Source organism: Salmo salar, chromosome 13 (genome assembly GCF_965601325.2).
Source record: "Salmo salar chromosome 13, fSalSal1, whole genome shotgun sequence".
NCBI classification, from domain to species: Eukaryota; Metazoa; Chordata; class Actinopteri; order Salmoniformes; family Salmonidae; genus Salmo; species Salmo salar.
Genome location: NC_138303.1, coordinates 54,112,414 through 54,140,226, shown reverse-complemented (window position 1 = coordinate 54,140,226; position 27,813 = coordinate 54,112,414). Strand labels below are relative to the sequence as shown.

Sequence of the window (27,813 nt, the reverse complement as noted above, 5' to 3'; positions counted from 1 at the left end):
ACCCCTCTCCCAACCTCCTTCGCTGCATTAAAGCGAGACGAGGCCAGAATTAGAGGAGCACGGAGCACATGCACCACTCTCAACAAAGTGACCCAGGGAGAGAGGTGGGGGAGAGGGTCTCATGCATCAGGGCACCACAGAAGCCTTCTGAGGTGGGTGGGGTGAGGGTTCAGCCGGGTGCTCCTTCTGTTCTTCCTCCTTATTGTCACTCTCCAATTATTTTTCTTTTTTTCCCCATCCTCTTCTTTTTCCTCTTCCTCCTTCCTCGTTCTCCTCATCCTCCTCCTCTTCTTTCTGCCTCCCTCTACCTGTCGTCAGTTATTCCCTGGACAGAACCAGATGACATTCACTACACTCTTAGAAAAAACGGTGCTAAGTAGAACCATACAGGGTTCTTTGGTTTGTCCCCATAGGGAACCCTTTTTGGTGCTGGATAGAACCCTTCGCAAAGGGTTCTATCTAGAACCCTCTATGTACAGTAGGATTCTTCAAAGAACCCCTATATATGGTTCTATCTAGAACCCTCTGAATGGTTCTGCCTATAACCTTCTATGAAGGGTTCTACCAAGAACCATTTTTTCATCTAAAGTTTTTCGTAGAACCATCTACGAAGGGGTCTTTCCTAGAACTCTCATTGAATAGTTAAACCAGCCTTATTAGCCTTTAAAATGTATAATTTATGACAATAATTACATATCTCATTATTTAAGGGCCTAGTTATACCCTAACACAGTGGTGTTAGGAATCTCCTGGTTTACAGGCCATATCAGGCCTGCAAGTCACATTACACTGGCTTGCAAAGTGATGTGTAATTCCTATTGGAATCCAGCCAGAGTTAGGATATCCAAGAAGTGCCATTTTTAATCACCCACAACCTTCATTCATAATGACTGCCAGGGTAGGGAAGATTGAATACTGAGACTACCAACAATCATCTAAACTGGAACAAGTATCTCAGTAATGGGTGCATTAAATCCAACAGATGTATCTTTGTGTAGCATAAAAATCAACCGATCAATGGAAAAACACAGATATGACACATAAAACAAACAATTCTAAAAATCTCCCTGCAATAGAGCATGCTGGGAAATATTATATATGGTTCTACGTAGAACCCTTCTTGCCTTCCAAAGAATCATCAAAGAACCCTTTCTGGAAGAAAGGGTTTTTCTGATCAAAACGATTCTTGGTAGAACCCTATGCCTACCCTATCCCGTTAAGAACCCTTTTGGAACCCTTTTTTCTAAGAGTGTACCTCACATTACAGCCTACACCTTGTTTACTCTTATTCTGAAAGTAGTGTAGAGGATTTCTCAATGTATTCTCACTAGTCATCAATCACAGTAAGCTTTACCTCCCTGCTTTCTAAAGGGAAAATGAAATAATGATGTGTAAATAATAATTACTCCTCCCAATTACAAGCTGTTGTAAGAGTCGTCACCACATCACAGCGAACCCAGCTGATTCGTTAATGTGTATTTACTGTCAAGGCTGTTGTTTGTGTCCCGGCCATATTCACATGCAGCAAGAACAACAATAACAACCGAGGGATTTAATTTCTCTTCTTTTAATTGGCCTATGTTTCTTCATGACTCCGTCTTTCCTACAAAGACTGCAGAAGACTGATTATGGGTTCCACTTTGGAGCAGAGGAATGGATGAAGGGATGGAGAGGTCCTGAGTCACATGGAGAGAGAGAGAGGGGGGAGAGAGAGAAAGAGAGGAAGAGAGAGAGAGAGAGCGTTTTTGTGCAGGAAGACGTCAGCGTTTGGGTCTAGTTTGATGTGTTTTTCTTCCACAAGTTCCTCCATCCTCTTCAATTACTCAAAACATGTTTCAGTAACCCATAGAGGGAGGGGATTTCCAATGGAATAACTGCTAGCTAATGATAATGCCACATACAGTACATACTCAATGTCACTGTCGTACCGCTATGTTGCAGGCAGACAGAATCTGACCTATCAATGGACATCTGAAAGTGTTGGTATTGACATAATCCAGATTGTATTTTTGTGTCTTTATTGGAGACTGTAAAAGCTGAGTCGTGTGGTTGTGTGTGTGTCGGTATGTGTGAGTTTAGCTGGCTATCCAGTAGAAACATGATCTCCTTGCCGTCTCCGAAGGTGTTAGTCACTACAGGCACTGTAGCATTCCACTACATTACGTTAGGCTCCCAAAACAGTCTCAGTAACCATCATCTGAATTCTAAACACCTTCATATACACACACACACACACACACACACACACACACACACACACACACACACACACACACACACACACACACACACACACACACACACACACACACACAGTCTCAGTAACTGTCATCTAAAGCCCTTGACCTGACCTGCTGTGGTACATCTGGGATGTGCTGGAGGCTGGCTGGAAGACAGGAGATATGAAGAGAGAATTGCATAATGAATGGTATTCTACATTACACCAACTTCCCCTCCTATGGTGGATTAACATAACACTGGTGTATTGTGGGGTAAATGGCTGTTTTGCACCTTGCCTTTACTCCCTACCTGCTCTCTGGGTGTGTGCATGCACGTGGGTGTGAACATTTGTGTGTGTGTCTGTGTGTGTGAGAGAGTGTGTAAGAGAACGTGTGTGTGTGTGTGTGTGTGTGTGTGTGTGTGTGTGTGTGTGTGTGTGTGTGTGTGTGTGTGTGTGTGTGTGTGTGTGTGTGTGTGTGTGTGTGTGTGTGTGTGTGTGTGTGTGTGTGTGTGTGTGTGTGTGTGCGTGCGAGCTTATTTTCCGTCTCAGGTGCTGAGTTTCCAGCCTTTTGTACTGCCCTTGTGAATAGAAAAGAGAAATTCCACAAGGTCCTTACACACAAGCACTGTATAGAGTGTGTGTGTGTGTGTGTGTGTGTGTGTGTGTGTGTGTGTGTGTGTGTGAGAGAGAGAGGGTGAGTGAGGGTGTGTGAGGGTGGGGGTGTATTGTGAAAGTGCTTCATCTGCAAATGAAAGGAGGATATTAAAAACGCCCGACAGCCCATCATTTTTTATTTTATGTGGATGTGTGTAAAAAACGCACCTGTCTCTCGTTAAAGGCGAGCATACTAAAACCAACCCTGCTCTGCTCTCTCTCTCAGTGTCATCTGCCAGCCTGTGTGTGTCTTTATATGGGCGCAGGCTTTTATTTTTATGCGGGGGTTTTATTTAGGCTGACTGACTCTACACAGTAGCCTTGGTTAGCCAACAGCCAGGTTGTGTCCTAATAATATACCATTTAGTAGACTAGAGTTTTTATTTCAAATTCAAAGCAACTTAAAGTACAGTGAGTGCATATTGTACATTTGTGGCTCCAGAGGGAATAGAACCCACAACCCTGGCGTTGTTAGTGCCACACTCTTACCAACTGAGCAACACAGGAGGGCTTATAGCTACGCTCTACTCTACTTAACAGTAGAGAGTAGACGAGAGTCCTGACTTCAACCATAATGACCCAAACAACAACACAGGCCCTAGAATAGTCGCTAAGGGGTAAATTCATTTGAATTCAATCACTTTTTGACGGCACCCCTTTTGATTTGAACAAAGCCTTCCATACATATTTGCTCATTGTAGAAGTGCTCAGACAGTGACTTTTTGGACATTAATGCCAAAACATTCAAGAGATTAAGGTGCTCAAGGTTGACCTGTTTTGCCATACCAATACAGAAAAGAAAAACAGTTGAGATTGATATAATTTAAAAGCTTACAAAGCAGGGTTGCCAAACTGTTTTCCAATTATTATTATTTTTTATTATACTTTTTTACATTAAATGTCAATGATCTAAAAACTTTCATATTCGTATATATATTGTTATAACTTAGACCCTATTTTACATCATCTGATGTTTTTGTGTTGTGCCCGCCACCGGTTGAGTCACAACATGCTCTTGAATATTGGGTGGGTGTCATGTTTTGGCTGATAAATGTACTAAAATGGGAATAACATAGACATTTAGACTTTCAAATGGTACCACAAAGATGGTTGGAGGTCGACACGTCTGAGAATGTTGCCTTGAATGGGAATGTCTGTTATTTTAAATTATACTATAGAAAACCTATTGAAATCTTAGAAATATAGATACTAGAATAGACATGACCATTTATGTTGACATTCGACGGTGGGTGGACCAGCGGCCATCTTTGTGGTAGTAATTAGAAGTGAAAATTGTAGTTACATTTACATTTCAATGGTGTACCAGTTAAATTGCTGTGGACCAGTTAAATTGCTGGGGTCTGAAAGGATAGGTCCATTCTATGAACTCTATTTCTATGATTGAATTGACACCCACCCTGTATTCAAGAGCATGTTGTGTCTCAACCGAAGGCGGGCACATATGCTACGACATATGCAAATATGAAGAAAACAGGAGTTTACATGTTTTAGATCATTGACATTAAAGATGAAGAAATGTCATAATTTTGATTCAAAAACATATTTTTCAAGAAATTATCCAATAATTTGACAACCCTGTTTGTAAACTTTTAAATTATATCACACTCAACCGTTTATCTTTTCCAGTGATGAAGACACTGGTATGTCTCATGGTATGGTGGGGTATGCAAAAAGGGTCAACTTTGAGCATCTCTATCTCCTGAATGTTTTGGAATTATCTTTCTGACCACTTCTTACATGGGCAAACATGTATGGAAGGTTTTATTTAAATTAAACAGCTTCTGTCAAAAAGTGATTGAATTCCTATGGATTTCCCATAAGGGCATAATGTATGGCAGTGCTTCTCCACTTCCCCCGTTGACCGACACCGGGCCCTGAGATGGTTAACTGGCACTAATTTAGTCAGTTCTACAGTGTTAGTTTAAAGGGATATGCTAGTATAGCATGCTAGTTGATCCTGTAGACTTCCAGTCATTGCGCTAACTTTAGTTAGCAATGGCTCCATCAACTAGCTTCAACTACCTTCAAACTGCACACAGAGAAGTAAAAAAGGTATCCATGAGTTCATCTGACTCTCGGTAAGAAGGAAAAAGGGCTTAATTCACAAAATGTCGCAGTATTCGTATGCCCCCAAGGAGGAAAAAACACAGCTTGTCGGTCCCTGATATTAAAAAGAATAAGAAACATTAGTGTATGTATGGTCCCTCTCCAGCTTCCAACCTAGAAAGCGGTGACTGGTGCAGTACACTACAGCTCATAGTGGTGCTTTGGCACATGGGCGTCTGTCTGATGCGATGTGGCCGGGTGGTTAGGGCTTTTTTAGAGGAGAGGAGGTGGAGGAGGAGGAGGTGGCACAGAGCTGGAGATGAACAGAAGAGAGAGAGAGAGAGCAGGTCCAAAGGCAAGGCTGGTTACAGACGACGGCTCGGCCCGGCACGTTCCTCAGATCCACCCATCCCAGCAACGTTTTCCATATGTCTCTCGCCTGCCCTGCCTCCACTGCACCGACTTCTCTCCCTCTCTGCCTCCTCCTAGGCTAATTCTCTCCCTCCACTTTTCTTCCAACTTCCGTTTGTTAGACGAATCATATGATGTAGAGAAGGCTTGATTTTTACCTATATCCCCCAGTAATCTCACTTTGGAGGACCCTGTGTACTACTATATTACACTGAACAAAAATATAAACGCAACATGCAACAATTTCAAAGATTTTACTGAGTTACAGTTCATATAAGGAAATCAGTCAATTGAAATAAATGAATTAGGCCCGAATCTATGGATTTCACATGACTAGGAATACAGATATCCATCTGTTGGTCACAGATACCTTAAAAAAAGGTAGGGGTGTGGATCAGAAAACCAGTCAGTATCTGGTGTGACCACCATTTGCTTTATGCAGCGCGACACATCTCCTTCGAATAGAGTTGATCAGGCTGTTGATTGTGGCCTGTGGAATGTTGTCCCACTCCTCTTCAATTGCTGTGCGAAGTTGCTGGATATTGGGGGGAACTGGAACAAACTGTCGTACACGGGTGACATGTCTGGTGAGTATGCAGGCCATGGAAGACATTTTCACCTTCTAGGAATTGTATACAGATCTTTGCGACATGGGGCAGTGCATTATCGTGCTGAAACGTGAGGTGATGGCGGCAGATGAATGGCACGACAATGAGCCTCAGGATCTCGTCACGGTATCTCTGTGCATTCAAATTGACATCGATGAAATGCAGTTGTGTTTGTTGTCCGTAGGTTATGCTTGCTCATACCATAACCCCACCACCACCATGGGGCACTCTGTTCACAACATTGACGTCAGCAAACCACTCGCCCACACGACGCCAAACACCAGTCTCAACGTCAACAGTGAAGAGGCGATTTCCAGGATGCTCGGATTTCCTCTGTCCAGTGTCTGTGTTATTTTGCCCATCTTAATCTAAATCTTTTCTTTTTATTGGCCAGTCTGAGACATGGCTTTTTCTTTGCAACTCTGCCTAGAAGACCAGCATCCCGGAGTCGCCTCTTCACTGTTGACGTTGAGATTGGCGTTTTGCGGGTACTATTTAATGAAGTTGCCAGTTGAGGACTTGTAAGGCATCTATTTCTCAAACTAGACACTAATGTACTTGTCCTCTTTCTCAGTTGTGCACCGGGGTCTCCCACTCCTCTTTCTATTCTGGTTAGAGACGGTTTGCGCTGTTCTGTGAAGGGAGTAGTATACAGCGTTGTACGAGATCTTCAGTTTCTTGGCAATTTCTCACATGGACTAGCTTTAATTTCTCAGAACAAGAACAAGAAGACGTGTTTCAGGAGAAAGGTCTTTGTTTCTGGCCATTTTGAGACTGTAATCGAACCCACAAATGCTGATGCTCCAGATACTCAACTAGTCTAAAGAAGGCCAGTTTTATTGCTTCTTTAATCAGAACAACAGTTTCCAGCTGTGCTAACATAATTGCAAAAGGGTTTTCTAATGATCAATTAGCCTTTTAAAATGATAAACTTGGATTAGCTAACACAACGTGCCATTGGAACACAGGAGTGATGGCCTCTGTACGCCTATGTAGATATTCCATTAAAAATCAGCCGTTTCCAGCTACAATAGTAATTTACAACATTAACAATGTCTACACTGTATTTCTGATCAATTTTATTTTATTTTAATGGACAAAAATGTTGCTTTACTTTCAAAAACAAGGACATTACTAAGTGACCCCAAACCTTTGAACGGTAGTGTATAGCTACAACTACTACTGCTGCTATACTACTGATAGTGATTGACTGTCACAGCTACTACTAGCGTATAGGTGCATGGTTCCCCAACTGGCGGCCCTTGAGACAATTTTGGCCCGCGGGTGATTTCAAGTTTTCTGAGAAGAAAAAAATATATATGTTTTTAATTGTTGGACATAGAAAACTGTATAAACAAGTAATTTCAATTTTTGAAATCTGTTCCAAAGTATTCCCACACATAATAGAGAGATGTATGTGATTGTGTACAAATGTAAGCAAGGTTTGAAATTATTATGTTTTAGTCCGATGTTATATCTGTTTGGGTTTCTTGCGGTCAATTTGCAGTCTACAAATTATTTGTAATTATGTTCCCGCCCTGTGACCATCCGCTCATGAAAAAAATTGGCCTGTGGCTGAATTTATTTGATGATCCCTGACCTAGAGGTTTGACATGGATAGTGTGGGCCTGGGGGTGATGGAGTGGCGATAGTGGGTTCTAGTCCAGTGTGTTCCAGCGTGTGTGTGTGTTCTAGTCTCTGTGTGTGTGGCAGAGATACTAAACCTGTGAAGAACTAAGGAGGGAGGGCAAAGGTCACTGTCTCCAAGCTGTCTCCAAGCCATCTCCATGGCGATACGCATGTTACTGACCCACTTGTGGCTTGTATTGAAAGCATTGTGACACGACACAAAGAGCCTATAGAAATGGAACATTGCCATTTTGCTGTGTCATTCATCTTTTACTTCATTGTTAGAAGAAGCAGTGTGTGTGAGAGTGTCTCATACAGTGCATTCTGAAAGTATTCAGACCCCTTGACTTTTTCCACATTTTGTTACGTTACAGCCTTATTCTAAAATGGATAATAATAATAATATTATTATTATCCATTTTATATATTATAATAATATTATTTTTTCTCAGAAATCTACACACAATACCCCATAATGACAAAGCGAAAACAGTTTTTAGAAATTTTTTCAAATGTATTAAAAACATAAATACCTTATTTTACATAAGTATTCAGACCCTTTGCTGTGAGACACAAAATTGAGCTCAGGTGCATCTATTGAGCTCAGGTGCATCTATTCTATTAACCATCCTTGAGATGTTTCTACAACTTGATTGGAGTCCACCTGTGGTAAATTCATGATTCATGATTTGGAAAAGGACACACCTGTCTATATAAAGCCCCACTGTTGACAGTGCAGGTCAGAGCAAAACCAAGCCATGAGGTCGAAGGAATTGTCCGTAGAGCTCCATGACAGGATTGTGTCGATGCACAGATCTGGGAATGGGTACAAAAAAAAAAAATTGGTCAGAGAGGTGACCAAGAACCCGATGGTCAATCTGACAGAGCTCCAGAGTTCCTCTGTGGAGATGGGAGAACCTTCCAGAAGGACAACCATCTCTGCAGCACTACACCAATCAGGCCTTTATGGTAGAGTGGCCAGACGTACGCCACTCCTCAGTAAAACGCAGAGATGGTAAAACAAGATTCTCTGGTCTGATGTAACAATGAATAAACTCTTTTGGCCTGAATGCCAAGTGTCACGTCTGGAGGAAACATGGCACCATCCCTACGGTGAAGCATGTTGTTGGCAACATCATGCTATGGGGATGTTTTTCAGAGGCAGGGACTGGGAGACTAGTCAGGATCGAGGCAAAGATGAATGGAGCAAACTACATAGAGATCCTTGATGAAATCTTGCTCCAGAGCGCACAGGACCTCAGACTGGGGTGAAGGTTCACCTTCCAACAGGACAACAATCCTAAGCACACAACCAAGACAACATAGGAGTTGCTTTAGGACAAGTCTCTGAATGTCCTTGAGTGGCCCAGCCAGAGCCCGGACTTGAACCCAATCTAACATCTCTGGAGAGACCTTTAAAATAGCTGTGCAGCAATGCTCCCAATCCAACCTGACTGCTTGAGAGGATCTGCAGAGAAGAATGGGAGAACCTGGGAGAAATACAGGTGTGCCAAGCTTGTAGCATCATACCCAAGAAGACTCGATGCTGTAATCGCTGCCGAAGGTGCTTCAACAAAGTATTGAGTAAATGGTCAGAATACTTTTGTACTTAAAAAAAAAAAAAAAAAAAAAAAAAAAAAACTGCTTTTGCTTTGTCATTATTGGGTATTGAGTGTAGATTAAAGAGGGGGAAAAAACGATTTAATACATTTTAGAATAAGGCCGTAATGTAACAAAATGTGGAAAAAGTCAAGGAAGGTGTCTGAATACTTCCCGAAGGCACTGTATGAAATCCTCTCAGAATGCTCTTATTGTACTCATATTGTACAATACGGTAAATCCTTGTGACCTTTCAACTCTATCACTTCCTGCTATTTGTATCTCAAGGCTGGTTGGTTGACACACACCATAGATGAGAGATCTGAGGAATGAATGAAGTGTTAATGTTGGAGCTAGGGGACAGACAGACAGAGGTAGGTAATTCCCACTGGGCACAGACGTCAGTTCATCGTCTAGTTTTGATTTACATTTTGTTGAGTTATCAACTAACGTGAATTCAACGTGAAATCAACAAAACATTTCAGCATGTCATTAGATTTAGGTTAAAAGTTGGGTAAAGAAAGACTAAATGCCCTTACATTAATGGCTTTTTGCAAGTCCAATCAGTTTTCCACATTGGTTCAATGTCATCACATTGATTTTTGGGGTTGAAATGATGTGGAAACAATGTTGTTTCAACCCGTTTTTGCACCAGTGGGTTGTGAGTGACTGTAGACTTAACCAATAGGGGTGACTGTCTGACCCCTCTCTGCCCAATCGGAGTGTTTGGTTATGTGTGTGTGTGTGTGTGTGTGTGTGTGTGTGTGTGTGTGTGTGTGTGTGTGTGTGTGTGTGTGTGTGTGTGTGTGTGTGTGTGTGTGTGTGTGTGTGTGGATGTCCGTGTGTGTGTGTTGTGTCACACTTTTAGCTGGGGACTCAGGCAGGTCAGTGGTGCAGTAATGCATTTCTGACCCTGTGTTCGGTCCTCTTGTCCCTTTTAGTGCTGTGAGGCTGGATGTAAACACTGCTGGCAACTCTGTGTAACTGCACTGTCTCTCACCCCATTTATTCAAGAGTGCTCATTGCTGGCTGGGGTGCTTAGGCCTTAAAGAGCCTGTAGTGTCACTCTGTCATATGTGAAATACACACACCGTGCACACAGATGCAAGCCACAGGTAGTAGGGCCATGTGTGTTTTAATTTCAATAAGAGACAATTGTCTCAGAACATCACACTCATTATTGGTGACCTAACCTTTGCCACTCGGTCTGTCAATTGCCAGGGAATTGGGGTGGGAATTGCCAGAGACCTCACGATACGATATTATCACGATACTTAGGTGCCAATACGATATGTATTGTAATTATCACGATTCTATATGAATTGCAATTCGATACTGCAATTTTATTAAAATGTTAAGTTCCAAATATATTGCACACTATATGTCTGCTGCAGACAGACAAAAGAGAACATGAGAAAATTAGTTTAGATTAGTCATGGGAATAAAAGTGCTGAAAACATGTTGACTCACTATTTAAAAAGAAGATGGAGAATGAAAAGTACCGGAGTTTTGGCTCAGGTACAGCCGACTAGCACTAGATAACGCTACCTAGCAAAAACAATAACAATAAAACATTTTCATTTATTTTTTACAAATCAATACTTGAGGTCAAGTATCATTATAATATAGTGCAAAATAATATTGTGATATGTGCCTGTATAGATTTTTTCTCCCATCACTAATGATAATTAACCTTCAAGTTCCCTGTGTTTGCTTTCATTCCTTGACCCTCCTCCTTCCTCTAATGCTAATCCCCTTCTAAGTGAGGAGAGACAGTCTGACGCGCCGGCCGGCATTCATTGTGAGAGGAGTCATGATTCGAGTCAGGATCGGGAGAGCTCATACTTTAAAAAAGCACCCTCGCAGATTTGGGTCTGGGCTGGCTGGCTGGCCGGGGATAATTATTTTGTCCTCATTATGGGATCTGTTTTCCCCCGAGTTTTTTCTATGTGGGGAGCGTTACTGGATCTGGGACTGACAGTGTCAATAAAGCCAGGGGGAAATCTGACACATACAGTACGTACACAGGCCAGCCAGGCCTCTTCTTTTGACAGGGCTGAAGCGGTAATGCTTCCTTTTCCTGAAGTATTTGGAAGGAGAGAAAAGGGGCTGTGAGTTGAGAGTCAATACCAACTTTCCAGATGCTTCTGTAGAACTCAGAAATAGAAAAGTAAAGTTTTCCTCAATCAGGAGTCCCTGGTCTCAGTCTGTAATCTATCTGCGCTGAACAAAAATATAAACGCAACATGCAGCAATTTCAGAGATTTTTGCAGTTCATATAAGGAAATCACTCAATTGAAATGAATGCATTAGGCCCTAATCTATGGTTTTCATATGATTGGGAAAATAAATATGCATATTTTTGGTCACAGATACAGTACCTTAAAAAAAAGATAGGTAGGGGCGTGGATCAGAAAACCAGTCAGTATCTGGGTGACCACCATTTGCCTCATGCAGCGCGACACATCTCCTTCGAATTGAGTTGATCAGACTGTTGATTGTGGCCTGTGGAATGTTGTCCCACTTCTCTTCAATGGCTGTGTGAAGTTGCTGGATATTGGGGGAAACTGGAACACGCTGTTGTACACGTTGATCCATAGCATCCCAAACATGCTCAATGAGTGACATGTCTGGTGAGTATGCAGGCCATGGAAGAACTAAGAAATGTTCAGCTTCCAGGAATTGTGTACAGATCCTTGTGACATGGGGTCTTGCATTATCATGCTGAAACATGAGGTGATGGCGGCGGATTAATGGCAAGACAATGAGCCTCAGGATCTCTTCATTCAAATTGCCATCAATAAAATGCAATTGTGTTCGTTGTCCGTAGCTTATGCCTGTCCGTACCATAACTCCACCGCCACCATGGCGCACACTGTTCACAACGTTGACATCAACAAAATGCTCGCCCACACGATGCCATACAGGCTGTCTGCCATCTTCCCGGTATAGTTGAAACTGGGATTCATCCGTGAAGAGCACACTTCTCCAGCATGCCAGTGGCCATCAAAGATGATCATTTGCCCACTGAAGTTGGTTACGACGCCGAACCGCATTCAGGTCAAGACCCTAGTGAGTACGACGAGCATGCAGATGAGCTTCCTTGAGACGGTTTATGACAGTTTGTACAGAAATTCTTTAGTTGATAAACCCGCAGTTTCATCAACTGTCCGGATGGCTGGTCTCAGACGATCCCGCAGGTGAAGAAGTCAGATGTGGAGGTCCTGTGCTGGCGTGTTATGTGGTATGCACTTGTGAGGCCGGTTGGACATACTGCCAAATTCTCTAAAATAACATTGAAGGCGGCTTATGGTAGAAAAATTAACATTCCTGGATGTCCTGGATGATTATTGGTCCCTTGGAAAGGGGTCGTTCCCCTCCCCTAACCCTGAGGTTGAGCTTCACTCCTCCACACAGCACGTTGTTGGGTTACTTCTCAACCCTCCCTAGGTTGGGCATCTAGAGGGAAACACACACATGCTCACAGGCTCTAGACTGGCTAAACCACAGACCCTCTGCTGAAACTCCCGAATGTTACTCCTCTCTTCTTGACTCTGCTTTCCTCCCCTTCCACTTTCTCCAGTCCTTTTGGAAGATCCTGACCCTTTAATCCAGTCTCCGGTCTTTGTGTGTGTGTGTGTGTGTGTGTGTGTGTGTGTGTGTGTGTGTGTGTGTGTGTGTGTGTGTGTGTGTGTGTGTGTGTGTGTGTGTGTGTGTGTGTGTGTGTGTGTGTGTGTGTGTGTGTGTGTGTGTGTGTGTGTGTTGGGCCAGGTGTCTGTTTGATGGTAGAGTGGAGTGAGTCCCAGTCTGGCCTTGCAGCCAGCCAGCCAGGCCAAAAACATCTCATGGTTTGACTTTAGATTCTGATATTTCTCCACGTTTGTCGAAAGGTCAAATTTCAAAGTTGCTCCAAACGTCACATTTCGAGATGTTTTGGACACCCTGGGTTGCTCTTCCTGCTGCAGCTGCTGCTCATTATGTTTAGTCATTCATTATGAATGGTTAAGCTAAGAGTTAACGTTTATGATAGGGTTAAAACTAAATTGAAAAAAAATGAGTGCCTCACTGGGCTTGAACACGTGACCCTCGGAGCTGGAGCTTGCGGTTTATGCCAATCCGCCATCTCCGTCCTCAATGCCGTCCACAGTTGCCCCTAATGGATGGTTTTGAATGCATCTCCCGATGTCCTGGGTACCTGGACAGACGTCGGATTTCAAATTGTATCTTGAGCGACCTGGCTGAGTTAGCCAGAGCAGTTTGGATCAGGCTCACAGAGTCGGAGTGTCGCTCTGATGCTGGAGGCCAGCTGTGAAGCAGCAGCACAGGCATTCAGCTGACCGGCTGATGCAAACACAGACACATGCATGCGCACAGACACACACGCACACCAAACACAGAGTGTACAAAACATTAGGAACATCTTCCTAATATTGAGTTGCACCCACCTTTTCCCCTTAGAACAGCCTCAATTCGTCAGGGCATGGACTCTACAAGGTGTCAAAAGCATTCCACAGGGATGCTTGCCCATTTTCACTCCAATTTTTCCCACAGTTGCGTCAAGTTGGCTGGATGTCCTTTGGGTGGTGGACCATTCTTTATACACACGCGAAACTGTTGAGCATGAAAAACCCAGCAGCATTAAAGTTCTTGATACACACAAACCGGTGCGCCTGGCACCTACTACCATACCCTCTTCAAAGGTACTTCTACACTGATTGAATTGGATTTAACAGGTGACATCAATAAGGGATCATAGCTTTCACATAGCTTTCACTATGTCATGGAAAGAGCAGGTGTTCCTAATGTTTTGTACACATCGTGCGCAAACACATGCACAAGCACACACATGTACACTCTCTCTCACACACACACACACATCAATCGTGTAGGCGGATCGACCTTTGAAAGCCCTGGGCTTTGTTGAGTCAATGGATGGAAATTGAAGTGTAGAGGCTGTCAATGAGAGGTGCAAGCTCTTTCTCTCTTTTAACTCTTAGTTCCCTTTTTTGTCTTTTTGGTTCCGCCATACTCTCTTCTCTAACGCCCCTACTTTTTGGGACCCATCTCTTAGCTATTCCCCTGTCTCTTTTTGGTTCCCCTTCTCTCTTGTCTCACCCTGAAATAAGTAGCTGGCTCAACTCCTTCCTGCCTGGTTCCCCCTCTTTAACGGTCCCCACTCTCTTAACATTTCCCCAAGATGTCTTATTTTGGTTCCCCCTCTCTTCTCTCCTCTAACTCACCCTAACATAAGTGGCTAGGCTCAGCTCCTTCCTGCCTGGCAGCAGATGACCAAGTAGAACGCTTCTCAGTCGCAGAGCTGCCGCTTATTGGCACATGAAAAAAGAAGACCCACAGGGCAAAGAGGGGGAAAGAAATTATTGACTTCTCACCACAGCTACTATTCATTTTCACATTTTTTCTGATGGTCTGTTTGTTTTTGAGGCTGTTAGATTCTTGCCTTGGAGTATTTTGAGACAGTCAGACTTTGATTGAGCTGGATAGGAATGTCTTTAATCGTGGCTACAAAGGAGTGGAGAGAAGAAGGAGGATGAGATCTCTCTCCACCAGCTTTTTAAACAGATATAGATGGAGGAGAAAAGGAGTAGACAGAGAAGAGGAGGAGGAGGAGTGACCATTGTTAACAGAGCAAGGAAATGTGTGTGCGCCCTGCGGTTTCTAGTCCCTTTGAAATGGAGACTCAGTGATTTTGGTTCCCAGGCCCCCTTTTTCTCAGGCCCGTACAAAAACCAAATGAAGACATTTCAGTGTGTCTGTCTGTGTCTATGTTTGATGCTGTTTATAGCCCAGCGCCAGACTGCTGCTAACCGGACGAAGGTACAAATAGTGGCATCTGGACAATGTTCACAGTCGGTTGATTGTAAGTGAAGTGTGGGCGTATCTAAAAAAGAAGATAATGCATAGTCTTGTAAGCAATGCAAAACATAGACACTGTCACAAACAACAGCATTTTATACTGAACAAAAATATAAACGCAACATACAACAATTTCAAAGATTTTACTGAGGTACAGTTCAAATAAGGAAATCAGTAAATGTAAATAAATTCATTAGGTCTAATCTATGGATTTCGCATGACTGGGAATACAGATAATCATTAAGGTATCTGTAAGGGCGTGGAACAGAAAACTAGCCAGCATCTGCTGTGACCATCATTTGCCTCATGCTGTGCGACAGATCTTCGCATAGAGTTGATCAGGCTGTTTATTGTGGCCTATGGAGTGTTGTCACACTCCTCTTCAATGGCTGTGCAAAGTTTCTGGATATTGGCGGGAACTGGAACACGCTGTCGTACATGTCGATCCAGAGCATTCCAAACATGCTCAATGGGTGACATATGGAACATATGGAACATTTCTGGTATCTCTTATTTCAGCTCATGAAACATGGGACCAACACTTTACATATGCATCTTTTCAGGAAAGTCAGGAACCAATATACTCAGTCAGTTAGGAAAGCTAAGGCTAGCTTTTTCAAACAGAAATGTGCATCCTGTAGCACTAATTCCCAAAAACTTTGGGACACTGTAAAGTCCATGGAGAATAAGAGCACCTCCTCCCAGCTGCCCACTGCACTGAGGCTAGGAAACACTGTCACCACCGATAAATCTATGATAATCGATAATTTCAATAAGCATTTTTCTACGGCTAGCCATGCTTTCCACCTGGCTACCCCTACCCCGGCCAACATCTCAGCACCCCCTGCAGCAACTTGCCCAAGCCCCCACCCCCCTACTAGCCTATTCAACCTCTCTTTCGTATCGTCTGAGATCCCCAAAGATTGGAAAGCTGCCACGGTCATCCCCCTCTTCAAAGGGGGAGACAATCTAGACCCAAACTGTTATAGACCTTTATCCATTCTGCCCTGCCTTTCTAAAAACTTCGAAAGCCAAGTTAACAAACAGATCACCGACCATTTCGAATCCCACCGTACCTTCTCCACTATGCAATCTGGTTTCCGAGCTGGTCATGGGTGCACCTCAGCCACGCTCAAGGTCCTAAACGATATCATAACAGCCATCGATAAAAGACAGTACTGTGCAGCTGTCTTCATCGACCTGGCCAAGGCTTTCGACTCTGTCAATCACCGCATTTTTATCGGTAGACTCAATAGCCTTGGCTTCTCAAATGACTGCCTCGCCTGCTTCACCAACTATTTCTCAGAGTTCAGGGTGTCAAATCAGAGGGCCTGTTGTCCGGACCTCTGGCAGTTTCTATGGGGGTGCCACAGGGTTCAATTCTCGGGCCGACTCTTTTCTCTGTATATATCAATGATGTCGCTCTTGCTGCTGGGGATTCTCTGATCCACCTCTACGCAGACGACACCATTCTGTATACATCTGGCCCTTCTTTGGACACTGTGCTAACAAACCTCCAAATGAGCTTCAACGCCATACAACACTCCTTCCGTGGCCTCCAACTGCTTTTAAATGCTAGTCAAAGTGCATGCTCTTCAACCGATTTCTGCCCGCACCCTCCCGCCCGACTAGCATCACTACTCTGGACAGTTCTGACTTAGAATATGTGGACAACTACAAATACCTAGGTGTCTGGTTAGACTGTAAACTCTCCTTCCAGACTCACATTAAGCATCTCCAATCCAAAATTAATTATAGAATCGGTTTCCTATTTCGCAACAAAGCATCCTTCACTCATGCTGCCAAACATACCCTCGTAAAACTGACTATCCTACTGATCCTTGACTTCGGCAATGTAATTTACAAAATAGCTTCCAACACTCTACTCAGCAAACTGGATGTAGTCTATCACAGTGCCATCCGTTTTGTCACCAAAGCCCCATATACCACCCACCACTGCGACCTGTATGCTCTCGTTGGCTGGCCCTCACTACATATTTGTCGCCAAACCCACTGGCTCCAGGTCATCTATAAGTCTATGCTAGGTAAAACCCCGCCTTATCTCAGCTCACTGGTCACCATAGCAACACCCACCCATAGCATGCGCTCCAGCAGGTATATTTCTTCGGTCATCCCCAAAGCCAACACTTCCTTTGGCCACCCTTCTTTCCAGTTCTCTGCTGCCAATGACTGGAACGAATTGCAAAAATCACTGAAGCTGGAGTCTTATATCTCCCTCTCTAACTTTAAGCATCAGCTGTCACAGCAGCTTACTGATCACTGTACCTGTACACAGCCAATCTGTAAATAGCACACCCAACTACCTCATCCCCATATTGTTACTTATCCTCTTGCTCTTTTGCACCCCAGTATCTCTACTTGCACATCATCATGTGCACATCTATCACTCCAGTGTTAATGCTAAATTGTAATTATTTCGCCTCTATGGCCTGTTTATTGCCTTACCTCCCTACTCTTCTACATTTGCACACACTGTATATAGATTTCTATATTGTGTTATTGACTGTATGTTTGTTTATGTGTAACTCTGTGTTGTTGTTTTTGTCGCATTGCTTTGCTTTATCTTGGCCAGGTTACCAGTTGTAAATAAGAACTTGTTCTCAACTGGCCTACCTGGTTAAATAAAGGTGAAATAAAAATAATGAACATGTTGCGTTTGTATTTTTGTTCAGTGTAGAATGTTCAATGTGGGCGAAGATTAGATACTGAATTTGCAAAGTTAGCAAGTATTGGATACAGTACAAGGAAAGTGAAATATTTTCTCCTCCCATTATTGACAGATTTTGATATCAGTCGTTTTATATCAGTAATTCCACAACTTCCATATTGCTAGGTGTTGTGTTGCATGTGAACATATACAAGTGTGTAACATGATCATATGGTATAGGCCAGTGGTCACCAACTGGTCGATCGTGATAATAGACTGTAAAAAGAAGCCTCGAGCGCACAGCAAAGTTGATAATGTGAGATTTCAAAACTTTTAAAACCATGACTAGAGACTCAATGAATAGCTGCTGTTTTATTAGTAAGTTCATGTTTAAGTTGTTATTCAGCACTGTCAACACTTTGTTCAACAGTTTTTTAAGTCATAAAATGCTCATTTGCTACTTCCACTATCTCTACAACCAACCAGCACTGCAGCTGCAATTAGTGAGTATAGCAAAGTGTTTCAATAAGCTTGCATTGGTATTATTTGCGGCTTGTGTATTTTTTAATATCAAGGAATATTCCACTTTCTCTGGTCATAGGAGTAACAACATGCATTGGTGGGACTTAAGTTTCACCATCAGCTGGAAGACTGTGTCCCCTTTTTTCAGCGAGAGGCAGCTCTGCTGCTCCCTCCCTCCCCTCAGACTGACCTTCAGATGCAGGCCATCAGTCCAGTAAAAAAAGCATGCTATCTATTACTGAGCGGTAGATCTCGACTTACATTTTGACTCAGAAAGTGATCTTGACTAAGAAAAGTTTGGGGACTACTGGTATAGGCTATACAATAAAAAGAGATAGTGAAACCTGATTAAAAGCTAAAACCCTGAATAAGGATATTATTTCCAGACATTTCCTCTAAACCTATGTCAGGGTGTGGTGATGGCGGAGTAGTAGTTGTCATTATCTTTTTATTTTTTACTTCCTTTTTCTTTGTTAAAGGACCAAGTTCCGCTGTGGGTCTCTAATTTGGGCCTAGTAAACATGGATAGGGAAAGCAGCTGCCAGGCTTCATAATGTAGTCTAGCGTGGCAAGGTTGGGCCTTGCCCTCAGACATGGCTCTAGACTAGAGATTCCTATGGGTTGTAGAATCCTATGGCGCCATAGGAATAACGCCATGTCTCAGGGCAAGGCAGGGACAGGACAGGCGTTCAAGCTTCCTCCTCGCTACTCAGACTGGTCCTTCATTTCAGTAGCAACCTCTGTCCATCTGTCGTATGGGAGACACACAGCTAGAGCATGTCGAGCAAGGTATTTTAGGGGGCGGATTTGGCCCGGCATATGGGTGTGTGCGTGTGTGTGTACAGTATGTGTCTCCAGCTGTAGCTGTGACTTCACACTGTCCTCTGTTTACAATAACATCTCCCCCTGTCCGTCTCTGTAAATACATAGTTCACATCCAGTTTACAATATTCTCTCTGATTTAGCTTCTGTTATTGTTGTGTTTTGGGGACGACCCAGCTGCATCTGCATCTGAAGGCCAGATGTTAGCTGCGTCCCCTATATAGTGCACTATTTTTGACCAGACCCCCATGGGCCCTGATCTAAAGTAGTGTACTACTAAATAGGGGGCCGTTTGTGACAGATCCGTTGTTTAGATTAGTCTAACCCTGATCTGGTGCAGACAGACTTCTTGGCTCGCTAGTGAACAAGTCACTCTGTAATGATCAATGGTGTTGTAGTTTTAGTTACGTTGCCAGTGCTCTGATGTCCATAGTTGTAATCAATCAGTTGTTGCACGTGTACAGTGGTCATAAACTAGGGCCCCACCCATGCGTGAGGTGGTTGACTTTGGATGTTTTTCTCCCTCTCTCTTCTCTTATTCTCATTCTTGTTCTCGCTCCCTCTCACTTTCTCCTCTCTCTCTCTCCTCCCTCTCTCCTTTCCTCTGACACGCTATAGCCGTGCGTGACTCATGACGTCAGGCCCCTTATCCCTTCTCAGGGTTCGTGCCAGCTGTTGATGTCACCCCTGGGTCTTTTTAATTTGGGGATTTTCGTTGGGGCCTGGGTGAGATCAGATCAGTGGGAGTCCCATGGTCCCATGACCTCAGCCCAGTGAGCCCACAGCCACATGAAGGGACCAGCGTGTGGGGTGGGGTGGGGGAGAGAGTGGGTGCTAGCGGGATCTGGCTGAGAGATTTACACTGACAGACAGCCTTACATTTCTGCCCTTGTTGTTGATGTCACATTGAGGCATTTTCCTCTCGGAATGACAAACGCACTGGTCACCCATTTGCCTGGAAACCCAATGTTGAATTGGATTGAATTCTACATCGGGCAGAAATGAGCGTTTGAATGAGGAAAGTTTTCTCTCATGACCTCTAAAAGCCAGAATGTAGAATATTTTACAAAATGACTTTGTTGGTTGCCCATGCGGTTGGTCCCTTTGTAGATAGGAATGCGACACAATATATCCACAGGTGTAACGTTCGTCGCCTGGTGACGAGGAAGCGGACCAAAACGCAGCTGGGAGCGAACACATGTTTATTCAACACACTGGAATTAAACATGTACACAAAAATCAAGAAAAATGCAGATACGTTACGTGCTCAAACAAAGAGACAACACCCCACAAACAGCGTGGGGAAAACAGCAACTTAAATGTGATCCCAATCAGAGACAATTAGCGACAGCTGTCTCTGATTGGGAATCGACAGAACCCAACATAGAAATAACCCACCTAGAGCCTACACAAGGCTAAAACGTAAACCAAACACAAACCAATGCAAAATACCTAACATGACACACCCTGACCCAATATACCCGAGTTCACCTGGTCAGGGCGTGACAACAGGAAAGTATAATTACATCAACTTTTCAAAGCGCTGGTAGTGCGTTAAGATTTCTATCACCTGAAGCATGCACACAAGATGAAAATACATGCACGCCACGCATGCATACCTGCCGATCTCCTGCACGTGTTTACATGGTCTGCGCATGCCAGCACTTTGATTAGGTGATTTAATTCTACTTTCCTGTGGCTATATTGTCTCACATTCCTACCAACAAAAAGACCAACAGCGGTAACAGCCGGTTGAGTATGTTCAAATGTAATTTTATTCAACATGCTGAATTCAATGCAATTCATCGTTGGGTTTCGATGCAAGTCACCCATGTGTAGTGTCGTGCTGGAGGAGGCGTTGCCTATCTTCTTGGTTTCTCTCATGCATCGATACCCTGATTGATGTCATGGTGTGTAGTGTTGTGTAGATGTGTTGCTTATCAATGATGCCTAGTCTCTCCTGGCCTGGTTGTCGTGTGTGTCGTGGTGTGCGACTGACTCCAGCAGTTTGTGTCACTAACTTGGCTGCTATCCCCTTGAGCTCTTAAATACAGCTTTTCAGCAGCTATATATCCCCTCCCTTTCAGATGGGATCAAAGGTTCCAACCAGAGACTAGCTCCTGTTTCCCTCCTAGCTTCAAATGAATGTGAGGGAATGGGCTAAACTGAACGTTTATCCATGGAGTTGATTGTGTTACGACTGTTCTCTTCTATTTAAGCAATAAGGGCTGGGGATGTGGTATATATTGAATATACCATGGCTAAGGAGTATTCTTAGGCAGTAACATGAAGATTTGATATTTTATTCTCTAAGTGTGACAGCGTGTTGTCTTTTTGATTTGATTTATTTGAAAGAAAAGCTTTATTTTTGTTGTGTCACTATTCAGTTATATAGATACAGGTAACTGCCAAAATAAAGGAAACAACACCAAAGTGTCTTAATAGGGCGTTGGGCCACCACGAGCCGCCAGAACAGCTTCGATGCGCCTTGGCATAGATTCTACAATCTGGAATCCTATTGGAGGGATGCGACACCATTCTTCCTCGAGAAATTCTATAATTTGGTGTTTTGTTGATGGTGGTGGAAAATGCTGTCTCAGATGCCGCTCCAGAATCTCCCATAAGTGTTCAATTGGGTTGAGATCTGGTGACTGACACACACACAGTTTTTAAACCCCCTATGCTCCTTTGAGACCAATCTTTCAAAGTCACAGAGATCTCTTCTTCTAGCCATGTTAGCCAAAATAATACTAGCCATTTTTATACTTGACCCTAAGCACGATGGGATGTAAATTGCTTAATTAACTCAGGAACCACACCTGTGTAGAAGCTAGTGGTCGGCCGATTACGATTTTTCAACGCCGATACCGATTATTGGAGGACGGAAAACGGCCGATACCGATTAATCAGAAGATATATATATATATATATGTGTAATAATGACAATTACAACAATACTGAATGAACAATGAACACTTTTATTTTAACTTATTACAATACATCAATAAAATAAATGTTGTCTCAAATAAATAATGAAACATGTTCAATTTGGGTTAAATAATGCAAGTGTTGGAGAAGAAAGTAAAAGTGCAATATGTGCCATGTATAAAAGCTAACGTTTAAGTTCCTTGCTCAGAACATCAGAACATATGAAAGCTGGTGGTTCCTTTTAACATGCGTCTTCAATATTCCCAGGTAAGAAGTTTTAAGGTTGTAGTTATTATAGGACTATTTCTCTCTATACCATTTGTATTTCATATACCTTTGACTATTGGATGTTCTAATAGGTACTTTAGTATTGCCAGCCTAATCTCAGGAGTTAATAGGCTTGAAGTCATAAACAGCGCAATGCTTGAAACATTGCAAAGAGCTGCTGGCAAACGCAGTAAAGTGCTCTTTGAATGAATGCTTACGAGCCTGCTGCTGCCTACCACCGCTCAGTCAGACTGCTCTATCAAATCATAGACTTAATTATAATATAATAACACTCAGAAATACGAGCCTTAGGTCATTAATATGGTCAAATCCGGAAACTATAATTTCGAAAACAAAAGGTTTATTCTTTCAGTGAAATACGGAACCGTTACGTATTTTATCTAACGGGTGGCATCCCTAAGTCTAAATATTGCTGTTACATTGCACAACCTTCAATGTTATGTCATAATTATGGAAAATTCTGGAAAATTTGTACGCAACGAGCAAGGCGGCCCAAACTGTTGCATATACCCTGACTGCGTGCAATGAACGCAAGAGAAGTGACACAATTTCTCTAGTTTAATATTGCCTGCTAACATGAATGTCTTTGAACTAAATATGCAGGTTTAAAAAAATATACTTCTGTGTATTGATTTTAAGAAAGGCATTGATGTTTATGGTTAGGTACATTCGTGCCACGATTGTGCTTTTTTCGCAAATGCGCTTTTGTTAAATCATCCCCCGTTTGGCGAAGTTGGCTGTCTTTGTTAGGAAGAAATGGTCTTCACACAGTTCGCAACGAGCCAGGCGGCCCAAACTGCTGCATATACCCTGATTCTGTTGCAAAGAACCCAAGAGAAGTGACACAATTTCTCTAGTTAAAAGAAATTCATGTTAGCAGGCAATAATAACTAAATATGCAGGTTTAAAAAATATATACTTGTGTATTGATTTTAACCTCTTGGGGCTAGGTGGGACGCTAGCGTGCCACCCGTGGTGCACTCCATCAACAGCAGGTGCATTTCAAGAGCGGCAAATTTGAATCCAAATAAATGTCAAAATTCAAATTTTTCAAAAATACAACTATGTTACACCATTTGAAAGATAAACATCTCCTTAATCTAACCACGTTTTACGATTTCAAAAAGGTTTTACGGCGAAAGCATAAATTTAGAGTATGTTAGGACAGTACATTTACAAGAGTTGTGTGTAATGTTTTGTCAAGTCAAAGACAGGGTCACCAAAACCATAAAACCAGCTAAAATGATGCACTAACCTTTTACAATCTCCATCAGATGACACTCCTAGGACATTATGTTAGACAATGCATGCATTTTTAGTTCTATCAAGTTCATATTTATATACAAAAACAGCGTTTTACTATGGCATTGATGTTGAGGAAATCGTTTCCCTCCAATAACCGGCAGTCAAGTCAGCGTCAGAAATTAAATAATTAAAATTAGAAAACATTGGTAAAATATTATATTGTCATTTAAAGAATTATAGATTTACATCTCTTGAACGCAATCAACTTGCCAGATTTAAAAATAACCTTACTGGGAAATCACACTTTGCAATAATCTGAGCACTGCGCCCAGAAAAATACGCGTTGCGATACAGACAAGACGTCATGTTGGGGAGATCTAAAATCGAAAATACTATGTAAATAATCCATTACCTTTGATTCTCTTCATCAGATGTCGCTTCCAGGTATCACAGGTCCATAACGAATGTAGTTTTGTTCAAAAAAGCTCATCATTTATGTCCAAAAATCTCCGTCTCGTTAGCACATGATGTAAGCCAGCCGGACTTCTCGTCATGAACGAGGGGAAAAAATATATTTCCGTTCGTTCAAACATGTCAAACGTTGTATAGCATAAATCATTAGGGCCTTTTTTAACCAGAACATGAATAATATTCAAGGTGGACGAATGCATACTCTTTTATAACGTATTGGAACGAGGGTACCCAACATGAACTAGCGCGCCAGGTGTCTAATGGGACATCACCGTTCCATGGCTCTTGTTCGGTCAGATCTCCCTCCAGAAGACTCAAAACACTTTGTAAAGGCTGGTGACATCTAGTGGAAGCAATAGGAAGTGCCAAAATATTCCTAAACCCCTGTGTTTTTCAATGGGATAGGTTTAAAGTCAATACAACACATCAGGTATCCACTTCCTGTCAGAAAATGTCTCAGGGTTTTGCCTGCCAAATGAGTTCTGTTATACTCACAGACACCATTCAAACAGTTTTGGAAACTTTAGAGTGTTTTCTATCCATATATAATAAGTATATGCATATTCTAGTTACTGGGTAGGATTAGTAACCAGATTAAATCGGGTACATTTTTTTTTATCCAGACGTGCAAATGCTGCCCCCTAGACCCAACAGGTTAAGAAAGGTGTTGATGTTTATGGTTAGGTACACATTGGTGCAATGACAGTGCTTTTTTCGCGTATGTGCTTGTTAAATCACCTGTTTGGCAAAGTAGGCTGGGATTTAATGATAAATTAACAGGCACCGCATCGATTATATGCAACGCAGGACAAGCTAGATAAACTAGTAATATCAACCATGTGTAGTTAACCACTGATTATGTTAAGATGGATTGTTTTTTATAAGATACGTTTAATGCTAGCTAGCACCTTACCTTGGCTCCTTGCTGCACTCGCATAACAGGTAGTCAGCCTGCCACGCAGTCTCCTCGTGGAGTGCAATGTAATCGGCCATGATTGGTGTCCAAAAATGCCGATTACCGATTGTTATGAAAACTTGAAATCGGCCCTAATTAATCGTCCATTCTGATTAATGGGCCGACCTCTAGTGGAAGCACCTGCTTTCAATATTCTTTGTATCCCTCATTTACTAAAGCATTTCCTTTATCACCTGTATGTATACAGTTGAAGTCAGAAGTTTACATACACCTTAGCCAAATACATTTAAACGCAGTGTTTCACAATTCATGACATTTAATCCTTGTAAAAATTCCCTGTCTTAGGTCAGTTAGGATCACCACTTTTTTTCAATAATGTGAAATGTCAGAATAATAGTAGAGAGAATTATTTATTTTAGCTTTTATTTCTTTCATCACATTCCCAGTGGGTCAAAAGTTTACATACACTCAATTAGAATTTGGTAGCGTTGCCTTTAAATTGTTTAACTTGGGTCAAACATTTCAGGTATCCTTCCACGAGCTTCCCACAATAAGATGAGTGAATTATGGCCAAACAGTTCTATTTTTGTTCCATCAGACCAGAGGACATTTCTCCAAAAAGTACGACCTTTGTCCCCATGTGCAGTTGCAAACCGTAGTCTGGCTTTTTTATGGTGGTTTTGGAGCAGTGGCTTCTTCCTTGCTGAGCGGCCTTTCAGGTTATATCGATATAGGACTCGTTTTACTGTGGATGTAGATACTATTTTACCTGTTTCCTCCTGCATCTTCACAAGGTCCTTTGCTGTTGTTCTGGGATTGATTTTCACTTTTCGCACCAAAGTATCTTCATCTCTAGGAGACAGAACGTGTCTCCTTCCTGAGCGGTGTGACAGCTGCCTGGTCCCATGGTGTTTATACTTGCGTACTGTTTGTAGAGGGTGAACCAGACTTGTGGAGGTCTCCAATTCTTTTTCTGAGGTCTTGGCTGATTTCTTTTGATTTTCCCATGATGTCAAGCAAAGAGGCACTGGGTTTGAAGGTAGGCCTTGAATTACATCCATAGGTACACCTCCAATTGACTCAAATGATGTCAATTAGCCTATCAGAAGCTTCTAAAGCCATGATATAATTTTCTGGAAGTTCCCAAGCTGTTTAAAGGCACAGTCAACATAGTGTATGTAAACTTCTGACCCACTGGAATTGTGATACAGTGAATTATCAGTGAAATAATCTGTCTGTAAACAATTGTTAGAAAAATGACTTGTGTCATGCACAAAGTAGATGTCCTAACCGACTTGCCAAAACTATAGTTTGTTAACAAGAAATTTGTGGAGTGGTTGAAAAACAAGTTTTAATGACTCCAACCTAAGTGTATGTAAACTTCCGACTTCAACTGTACCAGACCAGTCCGCGGTCCCAGACACCACCACCAGTCATGCCATGCCTGCTCTTGTCATCATGTGTCAAACGTGCTGTATTTTTACAGGCCATTTTTCTGTGCGTACATGCATGTGTTAATTGAGCCCCTGTCATGTTAAGGGAAAGTGGCTGGGAGAAGAGAGAGAGGATACCTTCTTTTCTCCATAGATTGTCAAATCTTCGCCCACTTGTCCAGCAAGTTCAATGCATACAGTATATCAACTGTACACCATCAGTATGGACAGCTAGCAGTAGATTCAGTACACACTCATGGAGCTGGATTTTGTGTTAAATGAGCACACCTTATTCTAATCTTCTCTTGCTCTGTTGATATCTTAATGTACTCTAATGTTTTAAAGATACATCAATAGGCCTATGCTACTATATGTTTGGTGGTCACAGCAAAGCAAAGCTGACTGACGTGATAGAACCACAGAGTTTGGAGCCACTATTGCGTTCCCTATTGTAATGTGCAATTTGGTAAGATCACAGCCGATTTGGTTCCTCGTCTGTCCCTCTGGTTTGGTTAAATGTCTGGTTTGGTTCTAAATCCTTGTTCGATCTCTCTCCTCTCCAGTCTCACCCTCTGTCCCTGTGCAACACCAGTGAAGATGAGCGCCAGGAGTCTGACTTCATCAGCATCGTCAAGCTGGAAAGCCCGGAGCGCAAGGTGCCTCAGTGTCTGCCCCTGCTCAAAAAGGTAAGACCATTTTACCCATGCATACTGTTGAAGTGCTATGGGAGGTTTGAGTGGTGGCAATGATACAGTTGAGCAGTTGAATAAGTATCTTGTCCAAGTGAACGGCTTTCTTTGCCGGACCATACTGTATCTGTTCGGGCTGGAAATTGCCTGTGACCTCACAATACGATATTATCACAATACTTAGGTGCCGATATGATATGTAATGCGATTTTCACAACTCTATATGTATTGTGACTCGATACTGCGATTTTATTCCGATTTGATGTTCCAAACATTTTGCTCTGCGACAGAGAGACGAGAGCATGAGAACATTTGTTTTGATCAGTCATAGAAATAAAAGTGCTGAATACGTTAGCTTACTATTTAAAATGAAGATGGAGAACAAGCTATAGGATGGCAAAAAAACATTTTGTTCAAAATCGTGACATGTAACTGCATAGATTTTCTTCCCCCATCACTATCTGCCCTCCCCAAAAATTCCTCAGGGCTCTATAACCTACTGTAACTCTGTGCCGTACAATATTTGAAATGTTCTCTACTGTGTAGCATACAATGGTTGTTTGCTATTTCTTTCTGTTTGTTTACTGTGCGTATCTTGGTTGGAACCAGGCAGTTGTCCTTGATAAAGATTACCTTATCCATTTGAATGGAGGAGAGCCAGAGTGCTAAACCTTTTCCCCTGCCTTTTTTTCTGGCGCACTGTCCACTCTTAGATCCACGGTGCTTTAAGGATCCAGACTTGAGTTAATAGAATGTAGAATGTTGGCT

General features: G+C 42.4%; 1 protein-coding gene across 1 annotated transcript in view; it reads left to right on the top strand.

Moving 5' to 3' along the window:
* Positions 1 to 27,813, top strand: part of LOC106567400 (E3 ubiquitin-protein ligase RNF43) — a 187,041-nt gene that overhangs the window by 87,743 nt on the left and 71,485 nt on the right. Inside the window, exon 2 of the mRNA XM_045693380.2 lies at positions 26,920 to 27,042. Coding sequence (XP_045549336.1) covers positions 26,920 to 27,042 — 123 coding nt within the window. The remainder of the gene's footprint in view (positions 1 to 26,919; positions 27,043 to 27,813) is intronic.